This window comes from Tetrao urogallus (assembly GCF_951394365.1).
Source record: "Tetrao urogallus genome assembly, chromosome: Z".
In the NCBI taxonomy this organism is placed as follows: domain Eukaryota; kingdom Metazoa; phylum Chordata; class Aves; order Galliformes; family Phasianidae; genus Tetrao; species Tetrao urogallus.
Window position 1 is genome coordinate 42,268,672 of NC_136816.1, and position 18,166 is coordinate 42,286,837.

The window sequence follows — 18,166 nt, forward strand, 5'->3', positions numbered from 1 at the left end:
TGTGTAGCTGATAAATTCCTAAAAAACATTTTGCTGCAGAATGCCTTCATCTCTAGAAAGTGACAATGGGATTATGAAGACTGTTTATTGGAATTTGTGGTTAAACAATCTACAGCCTCCACGGGGCCAACACTTTCTAGAGCCTCCAGTGTACTCAAAACATAATCATTGCAGAGCACTTGATAATAATGTTCAAAGAAACGACAAGGTTGATTTGATTCCAATGCTTGTTTACTTGTCCTACGCTTTTTAACATTTTGCTCTACTTTTCTAAAATTTAATAATTAAAAGCAAAATTATCCTACCACAAACCTGAGGAGAGAACATACAGTGAAATTTGATTTGTCTGATTCAAGCAAAAGTCCCTCCTTCTGCAGTATTTCTAACAGAATACCATGTACACAATCTTGTCTGCAACTAGAGAGCTGACAGGAATGAAGAAACATGAAATGCTTTACAGGCAGCGAGCTGAGGTCACTTGGATAAAGTTCACAGAAGGAAACAGACAAGGAAAGAATACAACCCCAAGTAGAAAAGCTGCCATTATTAAAGAAAATTATAGATGCACCTTTTTTTTTTTTTTTTTTTTTTTTAACCTATGGACTTTGGATTGGATACTGAGATCAGCTACTTTTGAATATGCCTTCTTCACACTGTCATGTAGTAGTAATAATGTTTTGATATATATTTTTCTTGGAAAGTGCCTTAACAAATGGCAACTTCCTTGTTGACATCTTATTTGTCATAAACAAATAGATCTTTGTACTAAATAGTTCTTAGTTTTTTTTAATTTATATGTCAGTTTATACTTTATTACAGAAGTGTTTAATGTCAAAGCCATAGAGGTATTAACTGTGTTAGGAAGAACCATTCCCAAATTGAAAATGGCATAAACCTAGGAGCTCACCAATTTTTAAAAGCTTTTACTGGTGAATGTACTGAAGTCAGCACAATACCATTCTTTGGATAAGAAATTGATCTAATGCATTCTAGAGCTAAGTGCAGGATTTTAAACTACAACATTTCTCACTTTGTATTTGAGAATTGTTTTTTTTTTTTAAACTTATAAGCGTACATAGGTAGTACAAACTGCGGGCAATGAAATCAATGCTATATTGATACACGGTAACACTGATGTTGTTACTATTAGCACTACTACGATTTTTCTCTTTGTTTTTCTTTGGTGTGAAGTCTAGGGGATATTTTCTTGCTAAAGCCATCCACTCAACTGTTACCAGCAGCTATTCTGGTGGGACACACTTAGCCTCCACCAGCCAACTAGAATAGGAATCCCTGATTAATTTCTGAAAACAAATCTACAATATATCTTGTCACACCAGTGCAATTGCTGCTGGCCCAACTACAACAAAAGTAAGCTTAAAATTCTGACAGCAAGTTTAAATTACGCAGTTCTTTTTAATTGGTAGCAACTGCTGCATTATCTCCTGCTTTGGTGGACAAAGGAAAAGCAAAAGACATCCCCTATCTGGATTTGTGCAAGGCCTGTGGACATCACATCCTCATCTTGAAATTGGAGCAAAGGCTCCAGGCACCTCACTCCCAGTACTTGAGGGGGACTTATAAACCAGAGGGAGACTGACTTTTTACATGGTTTGATAATGTTAGAACAAGAGAGAATGGCTTTAAACTAAAATAGGGGAGATTTAGGTTAGATGTTTGGAAGAAATTCTTTACCCAGAGGGTGTTGAGTCCCTGTCACAGGCTTCCCAGAGAAGCTGTGGCTGCCTCATCCCTGGAGGTCTTCAAAGCAAGGTTGAATGGGGCCCCGGGCAGCCTGAGCTGGTGGGGAATTGGAGCTCAGTGATCTTTAAGATCCCTTCCAATCTGAGCCATTCTATGATTCTGTGACTCCAAAAAGCTATATAGTATTTATTATATCTAATGAGTTGCATAAAACTCAAAAAACACCTCCCTTGTAAGCTGCATTTTTACAACCCAAAACAGTCATTCATATGATAAGTCTTCAACTTCGGTTTCAGCAAGCAAGCAAACACTTTTTTAGTAATATAATTCTTCTAGGTTTGAAATCTACAAAGTTGAGGATTTTTATTTGTTTGTTTATTTTTGTTTAAAAGGTGATATCTATGTAAAAGCACAGGAAGTTGTGGTAATACACAGACAGTGAGAAGACACTTTTAATATTATCTTTGTACCCCAGAAGCTTAAACACTATTCGGTCCTGGAATTGACACAAATTGACCAACGAGCCCCCCTCATGCTACAAAAGCAAAACAATTCCTAAAGTTATTCTCCTAATTTCTGTGTTAATTTACACATTCTATTGTTATTGTTTGTAGTATAATCAAAGGCAAGAAGACAGACAGAAGTCTGATGTTCTTTTCTTTATGTATCAAACTATGCTTATCTCAGTCTCTCAGTTTTCTTGCTGTTTTTCTTCCTGTTTTCTCCCCAGTCCAGCTGGGAGTGGGAGTGGGCAAGTGGCTTTGTCTATTTAACTGCTGTCCAGGATCAACCTACTGCAAAACAACAGAACAGTATAATACATGCAACAATTCTCATACATGTTGTATTTTTATGTATAGCTCAGTATGAAAGCTTGTGCCTAAAATGCACAAACAGTATATTCTTGGAGGCTGCAGTGGTGTAAGAATGTGACTCATATCATTATACCAAAATGAAAATTTTTTGTGAAACAAGGTTAGTTTCCAAAAGAAAAAAAAGCATTGTGAACATGTAGCAACTATCTGAAGAACAAAACCTAAATTTCATAAAGGAATGGTGAGTTTAAAGAAATTCTCTAACAACAGAAAAATCACGGCCAAAAGTTAGCAGAGATCCCAGCACTTTAAAAAGTTGAGAGAACATCACCACCACAAGTAGATCACGGTTAAGAGGACAAAGCAAAATGAATGGACAAAGTGGCAAAGAAATGAAGGTTTATGCTGCTTCAGCAATCAAAACAAGCAACAGCACTTTCTTCAGTGTAAGTACAGTTATGTGGTCCCTTCCCTCTCTAAAACTGACTTTAAAAGTACTCTTCAATGTCCATCCCTGGAGGTTTGCAACACTCTTAATACTAATGTTCAGGCATGATGAAAGAAAATCAAGCCTGCTGTGTATTTCTTTTAAATATACACATACACACATTATTTAAGTTTCCTCACATACCTTCTTCACTTAACAAGTACACCTCCTAGCTACCTAGCCATTTATTTGTTTGTTTATTGATTGATTGGGAAAGGGACAACAGTGTATATGAGAAATAAAGACAAGACAGACCACTGCAGCAGATTTGTCTGGGCAAGGGCTATAACAAGTATCATTCCAACCCCTGGGAATCAGTTAGCCTCAGGAGGTTCAATTAATTCTTATGATCCCCAGAGATCACATGTGATTTCAGAGCCTAGCAGATGCCCTGAAAGCAATGAAACTGTGTACAGAACATACAGACTGGTCTCATCTTTCATTCAAAAAATGTATATTTAAGCTATATGATTCAGCTTAGATCTATCTGTGTAGATTTGAAGGAATTAAGATAGACTTCCTCTATTTTTTCTATCAAGACAAAAATAAACAAACATTGACAAGATGTGGAATGTTTTAAAACCTAAACAAACAAACAAAACCACACTCAAAGGAGTGTTACAGTGACAAAATTCTTTAAAACTTAACACAGCTTTAGAGTTTCAAAGGCTAATTCAATAAAGAGCTGAAATGGATAAACATGCCTACCAGAGCTAGGTACCTGACTGAAATATATGGTTTAAAAGGAAAAATCTTACAATCTTATGTTGATTAGCCTTGACAATAGTACTCACAACTTCTGAGAGACAGTGAAAGATGAAAGCACATATAGCCTAGAAGAAATGTCTGTTGCCTGATGACCCCTAGGAGCTCCATTTTAAATAAAGATTGAGAAATTGCACTATATACATACAGAATAATGTAATACTGCAGCTGCATCCTCAACAAAATTTTCTACTTTTATTAACTCAAGTAAGTCTGAACATACATGATTGTAATTAAGGATCTAACAGACAATATCTGAAAGATTAACTGAAGTCATTTAGAATACCACCAGATTCTTCTACCTTTGGGACAAAAGCTATCTCCAATCTGCAGTCCAACAAGTCCAGCATTCTAGCACAATCCTGTCTTCTTTATGGCTCTGAGCTATAGATGATAGATGGCGAACCAGAAAAAGTGAATTCAGTAGTATCCCAAAACCAATTACAGCAAGAAAATCAGGAGCAGAGTGGACAGATTTGTACAGTATTTTTTTTTTTTTCGGAGTTAAATCCAACATGGGTTTCCTGACTAAGATCTTGAGTCATGCAAACTGAGAAGGGCCTCAAGATTTCAGTACCTGAACATAAACCTCAACTACCTACCATTTAGAATTGGACGACCAAAAAAGTCCATCAAAATGCAAAAATGAAGAAGAATATTAAGGTACAATGACAGAAATGAGAAACTGTGTTGACTGAAATCTTGCCATTTCAACACACTGCAGACGAGATTGGAATTTGCGCTATGTAATGGTTAAAGTTGATTATTCCAAAGTTGCGTTATTCCTCCTTGTCATTATGGGAACAGAAGAGAGAACATCTCAGCTGCTAACTTTTAAATACTGTATTTATTCACATTTCTACAAAACATCCTTGCTACCAATCTCATTCTATGTCACTTACCTAAGTACCATTCCATGTTGATTCAAACTCAAACTTAACTATTTTCAAGTTGAAAATTGAAAATATTCTTTTGACTTAATATACAGCCCTAGAAGCCAAAAAGGCCAAGGCCAGGTTGGACAATGCCATTGGCAACCTGATCTAGTGGGCTGGCATCCTTGCCTGCAGTGGAGGAGTTGGAAAAAGGTGGCCTTTTAGGTCCCTTCCAACTCAAATCATTCTGCTATGAAAACCATGGGAAAAAAAGATTCAAATATATCAGTTTGACACTTATGAGAAAAGTAAATTGACTACGTGGCACTATTTCCCAAAATTTGGTACAATTACCCATAAATAAATAGAAAAATGATCTAGGTCACAACCAGCTTTTAATTTTAGACTGTTTTCAAAACAAACCATATTTTAAACAATGATGGAGTGGACTTATTCTGGACAATTACAATGGAGTTTGTGCTTAGTAGAGAGAGAAATAGTGCTTAATATTTTTAATTACTAATATTACTACTTAGGCGTATACTTCTAAAGACAATCCCTTCGTAATTCAAAATTTTGATCTGTATAATTATTCAGCTTCTTCTCTTTCTCTTTTCTAATTCTCTCTTGATAAGTGTTTACTTATCATCCTTTCATTTATGCCTAAAATCTTGCATTAAACTCTTCTTCTTTTTCAAGGACTGTTCATAACATGACTTAGTGTGGAATGAAGCCTCTTCTGTTATATCACATGGGCACTTCATTGATGGTTCATACCAGCAATACTGGTAGAGAATGAGTTGAAATGTGTATCATCAGTGTGCGTGTGTGAATGACATGCAGAATATTTCTGTCAAACTACAGTGGTTTCTAAAATTGTATTTATGTGAAATGAGAAATAAGAATAATTTAAAGTCCTATTTATGTCGGCATTTAAATCCCACCTCATTCACATGATTCTTTTTTCCTGCTATGTATTCTTTGTTTTCAACAGAAATTACTTCTAATTTACATGGGTGCTATCAAAACAAACATCATTTCTTTAAAATGTCATATATTACAGTTATTTACACAGTGAAAAAAAAAAAAAAAGTGATGCTGACAGAGACTGGAGCTTTGCACACATTGTAAGAGATGGCTAGGATCTCAGAGAACTTATTACCTGAACAGTCAGAACAGATAAAGACATCACAGTTCTACTAGCCAGGGCAAACAAAGAATATTCAGGGCAGACCAAGAAGGACCATGGTGAAGCAACCTTCCAAAGGTCACACTGAGGGTCAGTGACCAAGATGTGAAAAACACCAAGATTTTCCCAATACTTAGCTTGATGTCTGAACTTATGCTGTCTTTCTGTGCAGACAAAAACAAAGCATAAGGACTCTAAAGCAAATGCCCCATGTAAGACCAGTGCACTGCTGAAACAAACATATTTGAAGCCTAATTTAAGAGGCCAGCTCGAGCACTTCCTATATTTTGTAAGACATTCCTTGTGTCAGTTGGCAGCTTATGAACTGCCTTTTCTTAAAACGCTGTTGCTGCTATTTACGATTCCCTTCCCTTAGAGCTATTCCCATTTCTCTGGTAGCCCTTTCAGCGTGCATTTTGGGGCACTCCCTCAATTCTCACCTTTCTAAATTACTGAAGACTTCACAAGGCTCTGCCTGCGGATGCCTTCTGTTCATTCTGCTTCAGCTTTCTCTCACAGTAATCTGATCAATATTCATCAAACAATCATTTCTATATGAACTGTTAAATCAATCATTACTGGAGACCTTTCTCCTCCTTTTCAAGTTCTCCTATTTTTCCTGTCATTTTCTCAGTAAGTTTTCCTATCAGTTCAAGTTCAGACCTATCTATCTCCCACATTTTTCAGTTTACAAAAATTGTTTCTATCTCTCAGACCCCGAACTCACCATTACCTTTAAAATGGGCTTCCTTCAGTATCTCAAGATTATCCACAGAGCTAAATATCAGATTTTAGAAAGTAGTCTCTCCAAGTCATTTAAAGGATCTACAGCTCCCAGCTGAGCCTTCTCTCCAAAATTTGAAAGAATTTCTTTTTTTCCCTGAGATAGAGTAGGAAAGCATACACATGTTGCTGAAAATACTCCCCTGTTCAGTTTTGGTCTTTTGGATCTGGTTGCACAGTGATTAGTATAAGTGGGTCACGGACTGTGAGAATGCTTTGCAACCACCACACAAGAACGGATCTAGCAATAATATCAATAAGATCATCCATGTGAATCAGACATGCACCTAAACTTTGCATGAGACATGCACGCACAGTTACACCGGTTGCATCATTTAACAAATTTTTCTAAGCTGGTAAAACAGCGGGGCATATGAAAATATACTGTGCAAAATATTTTAAGCCATATCTGTTATCATTCTTCTCTACTACAGCCATAGAAAACAAAGGAAAATGGTATCCTTTTAAAGCTAAGAAGTAAAGAAAGAAGAAGAGTACAGAAAACCTTTCTAAAATCTTTCTATTTATTCTTCATTTTTAGTAATCAAGTTTTTATCTATTAAGACATCCACATTATATTCTGTTCCTGGCAAACTGTATGCATCACTTCCCATATGCCTTCTGTAAACTACAAGAGTTCAGCCATTTACTTCATTCATTAAAATTCACAGAGCCTATTATTCTGTTTACAGTCTAATAGATATTCACTGTCACTATTCAGACCTCTGATTCAATTTGCCTAAATCCCAGATGCAGAGTAATCCTGATGGAGATTAGCTTAATTTATCACCAATTTCTTTGCAGAACCAAGAAAGGTTGGTATTTCATAATAAAAGCTGTGGTTCTCTCTCCCCCTTTTTTTTTTTTTTTTTTTTTTTTTCCCTAAAGCAGTATGCATAGTGAAGAAGAAGTGCCTGCTCTTTTAAAGTTGAGATTTTTCAGTTTTGCTTTGCATGTCAAGACACTTTCTCTTAAAAGTGTGTATTCTACAGATAAGAAGACTAGTTCTCATCAAACTAGAATGCTTTCCTACAACCATATATTATGCTGATTTTGCCAGGCCACAGATAGGCAGACTCATTGTTTACTCCAGACAATATGAAATAATCACCCTGGGTATACTTTTCTAGGTAAAGCATTGACAGTTTGAAGAGTAATAAATGAATTATACTTACTTTTTCACTGCTAAAGGTTCCCCGTGCGAAACATTTTCTAGCAACTTGAAGTCATGTGAAAGGTGTCCACTTTCAAAGCAAAATTGACAGTGTTGATTTATGATAGTGATATTGTCTGCTGTCATTTGCAAAATGTCCCAATGAACCATCTGTGGAAACCTTTGGTTAGACAACACTTCTAACTTGGCAGGTTTCATGTACAGTTGTGTAAACTATTCAAAATAAACCAATTTTCATCTGCACAGAGAATTGTAGTTCTATTCTAATGAAAATTCAGTCAATTTCTTCCAATTATAAAATTTTATGGTTACCTACCATGCTTAGCATTTTTGAATGAAGAAACAAAACATCAAGGCTCAAATAGCATTGTGCGTCTGATCTAGGTAGCCCTATAAAAGCTACTTCTGCACACTCTGTGACTGCTTTAGAGCAATAATACTGCCAAGGAAATTGAACCCACAGATTTTGAGAATACAGCCCCTGGTGGAAATGTTCTGCAAAGAATATTTCTTACTGTTGCACTGTAACTAGAGAACTCTGAGAGTCCGCTGCAAGGACTAACTTCTGTCAAAAGAACTGACTTTGTAGTTGGAGGTATAGTCAGAAGCAGCGCACTTGTACTGCTCTCTTGTTGGAAAGAAAGTGATCAAAAAGCCACAGAACATTTTCCAAATATTTGAACATCCCAATGAAAAATACATATAATCTTTATCTCTTTTCTTCCTTCCTTTCTCTTTCTGAGATAAAGAACAAATAGGATATCATCTACGCATGGCCGTTCTGAGGAAAATGTGTTTTCTGGCCATGCTCTCTCCCAGCACACAACAGTTAAGGAGAAAATGACGATGACTGTAAATAATAAGAATTTGCCAAATGGCAAGATTTTTTAACAAGAAAGCAGCGGGTCATTAATTCGATCCGTTATTTGTAACAGGATTCCAGTTTCACATGACATTTTCAATTAGAAGTACAACTGAAAAAGGCAGCCTCAACATCTCTATTGTCACGTAAAGCTGTCACATAAAATTGTCCCTGTTGCCTGCACTATGTGGGGTGCACTAAAGCTGCTGCTCCGAGTTTTCAGGTTAACTTAAATTGGTGCCTTTTCCTGAGAAAGCTCACAGTTAACCCATGCAGTGTTCGTGATATCTCAAGGGAGGGCATTTCACTGGGGCAGAAATTAGCAGTAAGATCCACAGGTGGAACTTTTTGACAGAAGTGTTAACGGTTGACTACTGCAGTTAACTAACATGCTGTAGTTAACTGTATATTAAATCATATCCCAAGGCAGCAGTGAGAAAATATGCCATGGAAAAATAGATGCCAAAATAAAGGTAAACTGCAGAAAGATTGAGTGAGTTTAACACAGGCTAAGAAATAAGGCAAGCTGAGTGCACCAAACGGAGGTAGAAGGTGGCCTTGGACATGTATGTGAATGTAAAGGAGAAATGCACCTAGCTCAAGGCCAGCTCTGAGTAGCAGAAATGAGGGCAGATGTCTTAGGAGGGTGAGAATAAGATCTCCAAGTAGATCTACTAAGCTTGCCAAGTAAACTGCTGTGGGTCTTGATTTTGGCAGTCAATTTTATCAGATGGTTATACTGGAGACTTATCAAGAACAATGCCAGCACAGACCAGATGTGAACCGTGCTTCTGTGGGTATCCTCAATGGAGGGCACATGCCTCCCAAATCACAGAGGCATTAAGGAAGTGAGAAACGCACTAAGCTGACTTTTAAGCATTTGGCTGCCATCAGCTATTTATTACAGCAGTACTTGAATACAGGCGCCTTATCAGAATTTTGGAACATCTTCCTCAAGGTCAGAGAAGTTCTGAGATGCTCGTGCAGATGTCATCAGTGCAGACTGATGTTTTTTTTCTTTTCTTCTTTTTCTTCTTTTTTTTTTTTTTTTTTTTTTTTTAAAATAAAGGGGTTTTGATGACATACAGTTGAGTAGGACACATAATGTCACTGACTCCTACTGAGCCTTGTTCTTTCAGGAAGAATCTCTGGCAGGCAATATGTAGTAAAATTGTAAGTGAGTTAAAAAAAAAAAAAAAGCACAATAATGAAGGAAAAAAATTAGGGATTGATTTTGGACTGTTTCAAACTGTATCCTATATTCACCCAGCCAAGTAGTCTAACGACAGATTTTTAACTTTGTCCAGCGGCTGTTTTCTGTGTGTGTAGTTGCAGGCACTACAAACACAACAAAGAACATTTTGCTCTGATTGCTGTGCTGCACATAGCTTGCAAGATCCACCTGAGGATCCCCTACTGCAATACACGATATAGAAAATATTGAACAATGGTATACTGTAGAAACTGAATGGTACAAAGAGAATTTATGGTGCTGGTAGATACTGGACAGGATGAAAAGACGTGGATTTACAAAAAGAATCTAAAATCCTCTCAGGGTGACTAGCAGCTTTTTATAGGTGGCTTGTATTCTTCTGTAATAAAAATACATTTCATTAGGCCTAGCCTACATTATACTTACAGCCCTACCTTCAGTATTATTTATCTTAAATGCCATTGATAAATTTTATAGGATTTGATATCTAAGTGTGAAAATATTTTATAATCAAGCTTAGCTCTCATCTTGACAGAACTCTAGAAACATCTAAATTTTATGAATTACTTTTCAATTCAACCACTCAGGCAATTTTCAATCTATTTAACATATTATTGACATTGCATAGCGTAAATTTTTTTATCCAAACATCTCAGAGTGCTAGGTCAGATATCTTAAAGAACAGTATATTAAAATGAACAATAATGTTTATCAACTGACTTGCATTTCCTTCAAGGAAAGAAAGCAGGTTTATTCAATACAAATTATTTCACATGAAACCATTCTAAGAAGTATAACTATGCCTCCATGGTTTAATAACTGAATTTCATAGCAGACTTTCATTATTTTAGCCAGAAATTAGGTCAGACTAACTGACCTAAAAATGTTTATCCTGACTGCATTTTCTGAATGTTGACTCTATATCTGAACATTTTTAAATTACTCCAATGCTTATGTCAGTTTTAAAGTACATATTTATTTTGTATTTTTATCCAAAATGAGGATTAGCAAGAAACAAATTCCTCAAAAAGCCCCGTAACATTGTTAAGACATAACATTTCTCAATTTAAAGTACTTCTCCCTAAAATTGTTTATAATTCTCCACTGATCATAGTCAGTGGAGACTTGTTATGTTAGATTTGGGTATGTTTCATCATCTTCATTTTACATCAGTCTACTACTTTTCAGGTACAGAACAGAAATACAATTTTCTGTCTTTACACTGTTGCAGAGTTGCTCTAATTCTAGGTCATATACACTCTGTAATATCAGTCTTATTTTCAGATCCTGCCCTTCACACCTTGGCATGACTAACCATCTTGATCATCTTCAGTCTCTTCTCCATCCTCTATTGCTACTTGTATTTTCAGGTTATCATCTATAATCCATTTCCTAATACCTCTATACTGCCCTTTTATTTCTAAGTATTAGGTTCTGTTTTATAACATGCAGTAACACTAGCAAGAAGCTATCCACTAATTATGGAACTGCGTTTTTTGGTTGCTTAACAAGCTGTTATAGCGCACACTTTCTCTTATCCCAACCTTTCCTCATAACAACTTCGGAGACTGTACTACTCTGAACAACACCGATTCCATACGTCACCTATTTCAAGTGCCCTGTTTGTTCTCAGTGAATGTAATTTAGGACAATACACCTGATATCCATAGCACACTCCAACAAAAATATGTCAAAGAATGACTTAGAACATATTTGTTACAGCAACTTCTGTTGGCAATTGCATCTTACACAATTTTTAGAAAATATTATTAGATTTTACAATCTAGCAATTTTAGTTACATGCTGAAATTCCCAAACTGTGATCCCAACAGCAGTACTTCATTGTATATTACAGATATCTGATTAATTCATCAAATATTCTAATTTGAACCAGCAGTGTTTAACAAACTCCTACCAGAAATGTCTCCCTCGGGTTTTACGACTTTGCACATTGATCCAAATGCATTCAAGATTCTGTCATTCTGAGTTATCAGTAACTCCAAAACCAAGTGTCCTTTAATTCAGAATCACAGCACTCTCCCCTTCTCTCCATCCCAACTTGCAAATACCTCCTTTTCACATTCTGTCTAATAGTGAAAGTCTTCCTGAATGGTAAATTAGCACAAGACAAATATATGCAGGAAATGTTTGCAATAAAATTATATATTATCATCCCACTTTGTTTGTTTCGGCTATTACAACATCTAACATCTCTTCATATATCAAGTTTACTTATTTACTTTTCTTGCACAGAAAAGTAAATTTCAGTAAAGAAAACCCTTTATTTTCTCTTCACACTCTTTGCTAGACAAGTTAGATTGCCTGTTATAGCCTACATGGGATGTAAAAAAAGAAAAACTTAGAAAAATTTACATCTTATGTTTATTAGGTTTCTGGTAGCCCTCTAACTACTAGTTAAACATCACGTGCAGATCATTCTGCTTATGAATTTTCCTCTACCATTAGAGTTAGAGTTCAGTCTTTCATAATACCCAAAGCCTTTAGCATCACCTCACTTACACACCTAACTGTTAATGAGGACTGTTCTGAAAGTAATGCCTCCTGTTTTATTATGCTGGCCCACAATGTCAGAGGTGGATGTTGGTGTTATGGCAGGAGAGGTTGAACCTTCCCACCAATATTCCACAACATGTCATGTGACAGGTGGCAGCAGAAGGGCAGTCTGACACAATGGCATCTGACGTGGAAGCGTGCCTGAAGCAACTCTGTAGAATTGAATTTGTCCATAAGGAAAAAAGCATACGGTGACATTCACAATGCTTGCTGAATGTTTATGGAGACCAAACAACAGTGGATTTGAGCACAGTGAGGTGTGGGTGGGTGTGTTTTGGCAGTGGTGACGGCAGCAGTGGGTCACTTCCACTGCTGCAATTTTTTATGAGTCTGGTAAAAATGCATAGCTAATGATGGTGGTGATCTTGACAAATAGTGCTTTGTAGCTGAGAATTTTCTGTATGAAATGGTGTTATTATGCTATTGTATCTTTTACAATTTCCATGGAAATAAACATGAGACGTTACTTTCACAGTGACATTCAGTCTTTCACTGTGTACATTCAGTCTTTTTCTCGTGCATGCAGAGGCTGGCAGAATGCAGTGTTCTCCTCTACATTTTGTGTAATATAGGTATTCATAATTCTTGAAAGAATTTGATCCTTTTGGCAAAAGAAAATGCTTCTTGATTCTCCTGCTTTTATGGCTTACATACCCATAGTCCACTTCAGTTTTGCCTACAGATGATCCCTGCAGAATGGAGTTGAAGAATCTGGCTCACAGTTGTATTTAATTTGATGCCCCGAGGTACTGCAAATATCTCCTGCCTGTGCTTTCTAATGTATATTAGCCACTCCTGCTTCACATACCATAGTCATTTCCTTCTTCAGAATAAAATTAAAAACAGGATATCCAAAACATGCTACTGTGATTGCTACTTCAATTTTTCCATAACTAACAGCTATAAACAGAAATAACCACAGTCTCTTCTCAAAAGTTTCATTAGCTATGTTGAAATGACTTGTTGTATGTAAAAAGAACTGTACAAAAGACATTGTTGTATGTAAAAAGACACAGTAGAGCGAGCAAAAGTAACCAAATCCAAGTGATTACTGAGACTACTTATGGTCTCAGAAAAATAAACTCAGGCTTGAAAAATGAAGAGGATATCAGATAAAGGTAAAAGGGTCATACAAATAAGTTAGATAGGTTCAAAGAAGAACAGTTTAAATTTGATTTAATTTGATCGCTATGCAGAAAAAATTATTTGAGGAATTGAGACTAGAGGGAGAACCAGACATCAAGATAGGGGAAAACTGACAGCAGCCTGGAAGGAGAGAGCAAAAATGAGACCAACCAGACTTCAAAGGAAGAGCTGGTGTAGCAAGAAGCACAGCTACTTCTTATTGTGCCATCTTGATTTTCCTATGGGGGTACATGGAGTAGTAAGAGGTATTTAAGAATGTCTTAATACTTGAAGTATTACAAAATTCCACTGAAATACCAAGGTTTTCCAACTATACATTTTATAGTGGTACACCGTAAATAAAATTTGATTTCAAAGACCATTTTTTCCATAAATATTTTGCACCTAACTAAACAAAGCTGTCTATTAAGGAACTCTCTGTTCATCAATATTTCACTTACACACAGCATTTTTAATTTCAAAAAATCTTTCTGCAGAGTGACAGTAGTCAGAAACTATGTTATTTGAAGTATGAATGCACATATATTCTTTTATCCAGGAGAAAACCTACATATTTGGGTTTAGTAGCTAAGTATTATTATGTATAAATAAACTACATATTGATATTTTGTGTGTGTACAGTACGATCATATAAATGCTAATTAATACGGTTATTAAAAGAGCTTCAGTCATTCGTCAAAGAATGAAGTATCATAGTTGCTGATATGTAATTTGTGTCATTACTGCTACCTCTACATCCTCATTTGCTAATTTTTGTTACACTTTTTCATTATAGGAGTATGTAAAGTATCTGTATTACAAACAATTATCTCCTTTTTCAATAATTGCTACTGCATTTTATTCAATGAATTCACTCCCAAATTCGCATTAGCCCCTGTGATGAGAGAACTGTGGTCCTGGTGTGAATAAGATAAGGTGTTTTATTAAAACAACAAATACACATTAGATTTATTTATGCTTTCCCAAACTTAGCCACAAACAACCACGTAGCTATGGAAAGAAAACTCATTTCTTTCTCCTCTAATAGAACTCTGTATTAGAAGAAAGCACATCTTTCCCCATGAAAAAGGAGTTTCAAAAGCGTATCTTGTGGGAAATAAGGTAATTCACATTAATCAACATATATGAATTATGTTATTTCACGTGTTGGTGAAATCTCTCCTGCAGAGTCATTTACTATACAACTATGCACGGTTTTTGAGGAAAAACAGAAAAGTACAACAGCAGCCATATACAAAAATATGAATGATGTTATTCTACAGAAGTCTAGGGGAGAGACCTACAGCCATTGGCTCTTTCCTTCCCATTCAGACCAGCTCACAGGTGGCACCGAGCCAGTGTGAGAGCTTCAAAGACTGTTCCAGCTCACACAATGCAGCATAGACTATGTATTTATCCTTGTTACTTTCACCCAAGACTACCTTTATTTATTTGAACACTTGAAAGAAAATAAAAATTCAAACCTTCACAAACGTCATGAACTCGTCTATTTTGTCATTGGCGAGCAGTAGCTTCTTTTGAACAGCCTCCAAAGCCTGCCCACTCTGTTTAGCCAATCCGTGTAGTTGTTGAGATGCTGCAGTCTCTATTTCAGTCATAGCATATTCTGTCTCAATCACTTTGCTCTCTAGATTGGACAGCTTGAGAACCTGGAATACATCACAGGGCACTGCAGTGACATGATAAAAAGCTGACAGGCAGGCATGGTAGCTCACAATCAAACAAATAAATCTCCCACCATTTAAATGGTAAATAGCACAGAACACGTAAAAGATACTTTCACGGGGAAAAGGAACTTCATATGCAGTCACTGAGTCCACCTTTCATCACCTAAGTTTCAGTGAGTGAATGAAAATAGTGTGAAACACACCATTATGATTCCTTTTCTTCCTTTATATACTTTAAAAGGCTTAAATGATAACCTTGCAACTTTTATTTGAAGGTGAGGTATGAAAAAGTTTTACAGTAAATTCAACACAAAGATAATATACCTTTTTCTCAAGCTCATCTTTAGCCTTGTGATACATCTGCTCATAATGAGACTTCTCATTTATAGCTACTTTAAGTCTTTGTTTCAATGAGTCAATGGAAGTTTTTTTGTTTGAACAGTCTTCAGACTGTGACTTTACCTGAAATACAAGTGAAAGTCAATTTGATTATTAAGATAGAAAATATAAAAAAAAACCCAAGCCCATTCTACTGCAACACAACTCCATGCTTTACATAAATTATTTTATTAAAGCATTTTCTTCTGAAATTACAAAGTCCATTGTTGCTGACTACCTAGCAGAGATCAGTTTCCATACTCCTTCCTGTTATACAAAGCCTTGTATTAAATGTAAAGAAAACTCTTCATTTGCAGGGCTGCAATGTCATAGTGAACACAGAAGTGAATAAACCCCAGTTTTCACTCATTTCTTCAATCAACCAGAGGTAAACTACATCAATCAAAACCGAGCTGGGGAAATAGTAACTATCAACAAGCTAATAGTCTCCACAGATAATGATTATAATTTTGCCATACAGTGCAAACACTGATTCTGTATAAAATGCAAGAGGCCAATGCTCCTAGAATATCGTACATGTTCTACTGACAGTATTAATCACAAAGTTGTCCAGGCAGTATCGAGTAACAGGGAATTTCTTTGATCTTCTGGTGAAGTTAATGTAAAATTTATGAAGCTGATTTTCCGTATGGAATAACCAAAGTAATGTATGGAATTTGATTCTCTGGAATCTGAAACTTGCAGCATTTATAACACTCAAAAACAGGATTAAAGTACATCCATTCTAAATTGTTTTTCAAAAACAAAACCAAGTATTTCTCTCATTTCACTCTTTAACTCCCTTGCTTACTTATGCTTTCACTCTCTGGCTGAACATTAGCACAATGTTCTGGCTGAACAATAGCACTTCATCTTTGGCAAGGAGGGTAAGAGAGTAGCTCTCTCTAGAGCTGAAAGCATTTAATGACTTCAAGCAGAGGTAGTATCTATAGTATGCAGCAAGCACCTGCATTCTACGATAAAAAAAAAAGGCAAACTGGTAAATTGTTTATTTCTATTTTGAGGTCATATGCCACATAAACTCACAGACAACCAGGAATTTCAGGAATTAGAGACTAAAGTGCAACATATTGCTTGCATAATATGAAAAGATATCAAGATATACACAGGTTCTCATAGCTTCAGTGAAATTGTCCTAGAATTTTGCTGCAGAAATAATCTAGTATAGAAATTAAGCTTCACCTATACAGACAGAATTACTATAAGTGTTAAAAGCTAGTAAGTGTGAATCACTCATAATACTCCAGTACAATACAAATTAACATATTAAACCATTTAAATACTGCATTCAGCAGATGTGCAAGGACCTCATTAGCATGTGTCAGGTAGAATCTTCCTTGCTTTAAAGAACTAAGACTGTATAAAACAAAATCGTGCTACTTACAGCATGTCTTTGCAATTCAGTGTTCTGAATACTTCAGATTTTAATTACCTCTTATGATCAGACATTAAATTATGCTGAATCCATCCAAACTATCACCCATATACTGATTTCGTACAAATTAAAGTGGAGGAAGTTATATGGTTAAATTAACTGTATGATGCACGCTTGAAGCAATATATTGATTTTGTATGTATAGAAGATTAAAATAACTTCTTCAAATACATTAGCTCCTGGTTTTCTTAAAACTGTAGCTAGCAAGAAAGAAATACCTTTCTCTCAAGACTTTCTAGTGTTTCCTTACAGGCTTTCTCATTTTCTTGGTTTGCTTTTAGACGAGATCTTAAGTCTTCTATCAAATGTCTTTTCATAGTAAGGTCTCTCTCCAACCGAGAAATCCTAAAAGGGAAGAAGTCACACTGCATGTTACTGCTAGAAAATACTACTGATACGCAACTGTTTTAAACAACTTAAAAAAAAAAGAAATGCAGTAGAGAAACTATCATTCCATAGTTTTCAATTTTTTTTTAATAAAAGTCATTTGAATCTTGCAGCTCACCTTTCTCTTAGCCATAAAGACACACCAATAGACTGATTTTGAAATACATGATTTATTTTGTGATTTGCTTTTTGATGTGGTTAATGCTCTTTCAACTCATTATGATACTTTCTAAGATATTACTAAAGAAAAAGGGAAGTTAATTAAAATTTCACATTTGAAGGAGATATCTATCAAAAATTATTTTGTACAGAATTCTTTTATTTTGTATAGAATTCTTTTTAAAAGAAAGTGAAGGGGTAGATTTTCCTTTCGTCCAACTCAGCAATAAACAGAAATACAAGGAAAAAAGCTCTATTATCTGAAAAAGATTGAAATAAAACCATCATTTTTTCACAAATTTCTCAACTAAAGAAACTTCCACGTACTTCAAGATGATTTCTGTTTAATGAGAAAATCACGTCTCATGCAATGCATCTGCAGTTGTCACATACATTCAGTATAAACATAAGCAACACCCAAGCACCGGAAATCTAGACATCTGGATTTCTTTTTATGAAAGAAAAAATGACAATCTATTCAGGAATAAAATATTGTTGATACCATGTCACTATCATATTAAAAGTCAGGAAA

The 18,166-nt window shown here is 35.6% G+C and overlaps 1 protein-coding gene across 1 annotated transcript in view; it reads right to left on the reverse strand.

Moving 5' to 3' along the window:
- Positions 1 to 18,166, reverse strand: part of CNTLN (centlein) — a gene marked incomplete at both ends in the record, with an annotated part of 184,813 nt that overhangs the window by 10,661 nt on the left and 155,986 nt on the right. Inside the window, 3 exons of the mRNA XM_079548565.1 lie at positions 15,051 to 15,236; positions 15,579 to 15,716; positions 17,307 to 17,433. Of these exons, the coding sequence (XP_079404691.1) occupies positions 15,051 to 15,236; positions 15,579 to 15,716; positions 17,307 to 17,433 (451 nt within the window). The remainder of the gene's footprint in view (positions 1 to 15,050; positions 15,237 to 15,578; positions 15,717 to 17,306; positions 17,434 to 18,166) is intronic.